Consider the following 6,135-nt stretch of genomic DNA (forward strand, 5'->3'; position numbering starts at 1 on the left):
GCCGGCCGCTCACCGGTGTCGGCGGTAAAAAGGGATGGCCTGAGAGTGAGCCCCGTTCTGTTGGTGCGCCCGTGGCACTACCTGCGTGTCTGTGGCGGTGACGAAGGCCCGCCCCGCGCTCACCCGCTCAGCCCGAGGGCCTCTCGGCGGGATTAAGGCGTGAGGCGGCGGCGGGCGGGGCGCGGCCGCGCCCGGCACTCTCTGCCGGCGGTCCGGGGACTTTCCCCTAGGCGGGCGCGAAGCCCGTGAGGAACGAACGTCCTCCGTGCGTGGCCTAGAGTGCAGGTCTTCAGAGCATCCCGCCCAAAATGGCTTCCACCGCTTATATATATCAGCCGCCAATCGGGGTCTCCTTACACGCAGAGCGAGGGTTTCTCGCCGCTCCGTACCTCCCGCTGCCGGTCTCAGACGCTGCGCGGAGAGCCCGCCCCACCCGGAGGAGCCCCGCTCTCCCGGGAGGCCGCGATACCGGCTCCGCCGAACGGGCCCCGTCGCGAGGCATCACGGGGAATATATTAAGCAAATGAAGCGCTGCGGCTCCGCCCCTCTAGCACGCGGAGCACTCTATCGCCGCCTTGCGGCCAGCGTCCCCCCTCGCTTCACTCCCCCGCCGGCTGGAAAACCCGAGCTTTTACCGCTATCCACCCAAATTGGGGTCCGCCAGCGGCAACCCCGTGGGCAGCGGCCCGAGAGGAATCAGCCATAGCTTCCTAAGCTGCTCCAGGATCCCTCAGAGGAAGCAGGAGCCATGTTTAATGCCTGCAATTTCCTGTAGCCCTGCAGAAAAGGCAGGGTCAGTGTCTCCCTTGGGTGGGTGTGCTCGTTTGTCCCCCCCAAAACAACTCTGTCCTATGTGGTCCTCATCAGCAAGGTCAGACAATTAACGACGGGCATCCCAATCATTAGCAGCCAGGAGGGTGCCCGGGAGGAAGCCCCAGCAGTTTTACAGCTGGCAGGAGCACACACACACACGCTCCTTGCTGCAGCCCATTCTCTGGAATTCCCTCTTCCTGCCTTCAGGGGTAATTAAACGTTAATGAATTCTCATTCAAACGACACTTATTTACTCGCGTGTTGGAATGGGCCTGTCGAGCTGCCTTCCCTGCAGAACGTGAAATAAAAATAACACACTTCGACTTTCAGTTTCTATTAAGAGTAGCTACAGACTCGTCCTTTAATGAATCACAACCAAACATCAAAGAGGAATAACATTCAAAAAATTTTTTTAAAAAAGTAAGCTTAAGTCAGGAATTTTTTTTTTTTAAAAAAAGGCATCTAGCCCCTCAGCCTTGTGACACCGTCACCCCCACATCCCTGGGAGGTCAGTCAACACCCCGAGCCTCGCTGTACAGCCGAGAAACACAGGTGCCAACATCTGGAGACACAACATCTGGGAGAAGCTGAACCTCAGGGGGTACAGGGGATGCAACCCCCACCCCGCAAAACCAGCCCTCCTGAGTCTCCACCGCGCAGGGTGAGGGTGTGAGAACAGATGTCACACGTCCCCAATGGCCACCATGACTCCCACCGAGCAGGGAACCAGAGTTCCACACAACTCTGCTGTGCCGGACGCTGCTTCCCGACATCGGGAGATGCTCCAGGGAGACCGAGGGGCAGCTCCTGAGAAACCCCAAGCCAAGGGCACAGGGGACAGACAGAGGAAGGTCTCCATCGGCCACATCAGGAAGCATGAGCCCCTGGCAAGGTTCAGGTGCTACGGATGGGACAGCCCCCACCGTTCCCAATCACGTAGGGACACCGCTGTGGTTTAGTCCCAAAACAACACCAAAGGAACTGGAAGTCTTTAAGTGGACGTACATACTACCGAGATCCCAGAATTCCTGTTCATGCCTGGAGGACTCGATCCATGGATCCACCAGCCACGTGTAAAGTCTCCATTAAATGACGCTAACTACTGTAAATCGGACAAGATTAATTCAAAACAGCACTGAAGACATTATGTTTTTACAATTACATGTCATTAACCAATATACCAAAACATGCAGTTTGTGCAGGTATTTCAGCAACATCGAAAATAAAGAGGTCACCTCCCATTTTTCTTCCCCTTCCAACCATTCTGTCCATGGCGTAACGACGTCACAAAGAGGGGGGGCTCAATTAGCGCGAGCGCTTGACGACTCACGCGCCGTTCCTCATTTTGCTCATCTTGGTAAGCGTTACCAAACTCAAAATAAGATAATTCTATCGGTTCTCTCTACCCATTTTACAGTTATTTCAGCTATGCACCCAAAGAAAAGGGACGTGGGATTACACCTTGAAGCCACTCAAAGGTAAAGCTTGTCTTCAGGTGTTGCAAAGTTATTGAAATGGCTGGAATATCAAATAGCCCAAAGCAAAGTATTACAAAAAGCACATCCCAGAGGTTTCATCGTTTTTTTTTAGTAGCAGTCAAAAATATGCTTAGTATAGAAATCCGCGTTTATTGGGGAGAAAAAAAAAAAGCGTAAATGATATTGGACAACATAAATTAAGTCTCTGCTTACAGTTTCAGTGGCTGAAGCAGCTGCGACTGGACTGCTAATTGGTAATTTGCCAGCGTAACGTCAAACGGGCTCTAACCCGCTAGTATAACGTTACATGGGATCAAGGGCGTCATTTCTATTGCAAACGTTACAAAAACAGCCCCCCACCCCAAAAAAAATAAAATATAAGTCAACCAACTCTTTTTCTCTCCCGGTACGAGAAACAGTGAACGTCATGAGCAACAGGCCTGAAACGGATGATTCAACTCTTTTTGATTGAAATTTCGTCAATGACTTTCAATCATTCAAGTATTATGGTCCCTATATACATACTTCTAGGTGGCTAAAAAAAGACACGGTAGACAACTGAGCACACTGCCATCAAATCGTAAGAATTACAAAATTGTTCAGGTTTTAAACAGCAAATTGTACCTTAATCATTTTAATTAAAAATAGAAGAATTAGGTAGACTATTTTGCAAATAAAACAGCACACTACTGTGCTATATATTAAGGCATACCTTTAAATGCGCACTTGTCATCTCTAACAAGTTTTATACAATTGCTACCAAGTGAAAGGACTATCATTGTCTTGCAAAACTGAGAAAGAAATACAAAATATCTGGAAGCCTACGTTTTTTTTAAAGTACAAAATTAACCTTCAGTCCTCGTCTTGAAATACTATACACGGTACAAACAGCGGTTCTCCCCTACAAGATCTCACGAGGGTTTCTTAAAGCTGGAGGTAAATTCGAAGGTTTTGATTCTTCGTCCAGAAGTACCAAATCTTCAATTTCTCTGCCTTTGTATTTTCTTTTACATATCTTCACGATAACTCTCTTCTTGAGGAATAATTTCAAAGCTTCTCTGGAAGCAACCGCTTTGGCATTTTCCATGCTTTTACCACAGCCAGTACCCAAGTAGACAGACTTGCACCTCAGTTCGCAAACGATATTTTCTAGAGAGCTCTTGTTTTGAGGCAAGTCTGCAAGTTCCTTCAGGGGCACGAAAGCAACGTCTAACGTGGCTTTTACGGACTGAATAGAGGAGTTCAGAAGTTCCGCGTGATTTACGTTGGGGCTGAAGCCTCCGACGGCGACCAGTTTCCAGGCCACAGCTTTGTACAGTCTGTTGAAAAAAGGCTGCCTCTCCTTCGCATCTTCGCTGGTTAACGGCTTGCACAAAGCCCTGGCAGGGCTCTCGCTGGCCTGCGTGCCACTCTTGGAGGCAACCTGCTGTGAACCTGCCTGCGTGCCACCCTTGGAGGCCAGAGAAGCACCCGCTTGAGCTCCACCCCGGGTGGCCAGCGAGGAGGGACCTTGCTGAGCCCCGCTGCGAGCGGCCAGCAGCGAGGCGGCCACCTGAGCGCTGCTCTTGGAAGCCAGCAGCGAGGAGCCCTGCTGAGCCCCGCTGCGAGCGGCCAGCAGCGAAGCGGCCACCTCGGCGCTGCTCTTGGAAGCCAGCAGCGAGGAACCCGCCTTGGCGGTGCCCTTGGAGGCCAGCAGCAGCGAGGTGCCTGCCTGAGCACCGCTCTTGGGGGCCAGCAGCAGCGAGGTGGTGGCCTGAGTGCCACTTTTGGGGGCCAGCAGCAGCGAGGCGGCCGCCTGAGCGCCGCTCTTGGGGGCCAACGCCGGGGCGCTGGCTTGGTTTTTGGAAGACAGCAACGTAGCACTGGTTTGGGGGGTGCTCTTGGTGGCGGGTGGCACCGCTGCTGCCTGCGGGGTGCTCTTGGTGGTGGGTGGCACCGCTGCTGCCACCGCCTCTGCCTGCGGGGTGCTTTTGGTGGTTGGTGGCACTGCCTCTGCCACCGCCTCTGCCTGTGGGGTGCTCTTGGTGGCTGGTGGCACCACCTCTGCCTGCGGGGTGCTCTTGGTGGCTGGTGGCACCACCTCTGCCACCACCTCTGCCTGCGGGGTGCTCTTGGCAGCCGGTGTCACCGCTGCTGCCACCGCTGCCTCTGCCTGCGGGGTGCTCTTGGCAGCCGGTGGCGCTGCCGCCGCCTCCGGGGCGCTGTTGGCAGCCGGTGGCACCGCACTTACTGTAGTTTTCTTTTCGGGCGACGGCGCATTTTCACATTTGTTTTCCTTGGGGGGATTCTCTCCTGACTCTTTTTCAGCTGAAGGTGGCTTTTGCTCAGTAGTATTTTCAGCATTAGTAGGTTTTCCTTCCGTTTCTACATCCGAGGCTGTGACCGTTTCTTGATTTGAACTCAAAGTTGATGGGGAGCTTCCTGGATCTTTGCTAGTGTCTTTTCCCTGCTTTTTTTCCTTGGGGGCTTCTGCCTTGGTTGTTTTCACATCCTTTCCAGTATCCTTAGTATCTTTGCTCTTCTCAACAGCTCGCTTCTTGGGGGGCTCCTCTAGCCCTTCTGCAAAACAAGTAAAATATGTTATCCTCTTTAATTTCTGCACTTAGAAATATCCATCTAGAGACAATTTATCTATTTTCTAAAAACGTCTAACAATAATCTCCGTGAATTTAAAACATATATATATTAGGAATACACCTTGCACCACAATTGCAAGCATTAACCAACTATTTCAGAACATTTTACTATTTTTGGTCAAAAACCTAAAAATACTCATGTGCAAGATTCTGGTTTGGGAACCTGTAGGCAAGTTTGCATTTGTATTCTTGAAATCCAAACCAAAAATATCCAAAGAACAATAAGTAACGTCCTGGTTTTAATTGGGATAGAGTTAATTATCTTCCTAGTAGTTGCTGTGTTTGGAATTTGGTAGAAGAAGAATGTCGATAACACATTGTTTTAGTTGTTGCTAAGTAATATTTATATTAAGTCAAGGACTTTTTTTTCAGCTTTCTATAGAAGCTGAGAGGGAGCACAGAGAGGACGAGCCGGCCAAAGGAATATTCCATACCACAGGTGTCATGACAACCCACGATAACACATTGTTTTAGTTGTTGCTAAGTAATATTTATATTAAGTCAAGGACTTTTTTTTCAGCTTTCTATAGAAGCTGAGAGGGAGCACAGAGAGGACGAGCCGGCCAAAGGAATATTCCATACCACAGGTGTCATGACAACCCGTCATCAGGTGGGGAGAGCAATTTGTGTCGCATCACTTCACTTTGTATATTCTTTTACCTATAGTATTATTTTTCTATTCCATTACTATTCTATTAAACTAGCTTTATCTCAACCCACAAGGGTTTTTATCTGCCTTTTCTCCCTACTTAAACCACAACAAATAGACTTTCTGACCTAAAAAAAAATTAGAAGTATATTTTGTCTAATATAGAATCACAGAATGGTTTGGTTGGAAGGGACCATAAAGACCATCCAGCTCCAACCCCCCTGCCCTGGGCAGGGACACCTCCCACCAGACCAGGTTGCTCCAAGCCCCATTCAGCCTTGGGCACCTCCAGGGATGGGGCATATCATAAAAAAATCTTTAGAATACCACTTTAAGGATTTCTTTAACGAATTCTCACAAAGCAACAACATCCCACTAGCACTAAAGGCACAGCAAGAAGAATACATTTAAGCCGGAGCACAAGAGCCTACAGCGCATTAAAAAATAATCAGCTTAAAGTGCACCAGTTGTAGAAATCCAAAAGAGCTCGACGTTACGAACACAATACTTATACATTACATCTATTTTACAGGTATTATACGGGGGGGGGGGGGGGGGG

General features: G+C 49.8%; 1 protein-coding gene across 1 annotated transcript in view; it reads right to left on the reverse strand.

The window, feature by feature from the left end:
- Nucleotides 1-1,143: 1,143 nt before the first annotated feature.
- Nucleotides 1,144-6,135, reverse strand: part of CDKN2AIP (CDKN2A interacting protein) — a 6,551-nt gene continuing 1,559 nt past the window's right edge. The window contains exon 4 of the mRNA XM_014945513.1: nucleotides 1,144-4,850. Within this exon, the coding sequence (XP_014800999.1) occupies nucleotides 3,193-4,850 (1,658 nt within the window). The 3' untranslated portion in view covers nucleotides 1,144-3,192. The remainder of the gene's footprint in view (nucleotides 4,851-6,135) is intronic.

The sequence above is a fragment of the Calidris pugnax genome, unplaced genomic scaffold (genome assembly GCF_001431845.1).
Source record: "Calidris pugnax isolate Ruff unplaced genomic scaffold, ASM143184v1 scaffold58, whole genome shotgun sequence".
Classification (NCBI taxonomy): Eukaryota; Metazoa; Chordata; class Aves; order Charadriiformes; family Scolopacidae; genus Calidris; species Calidris pugnax.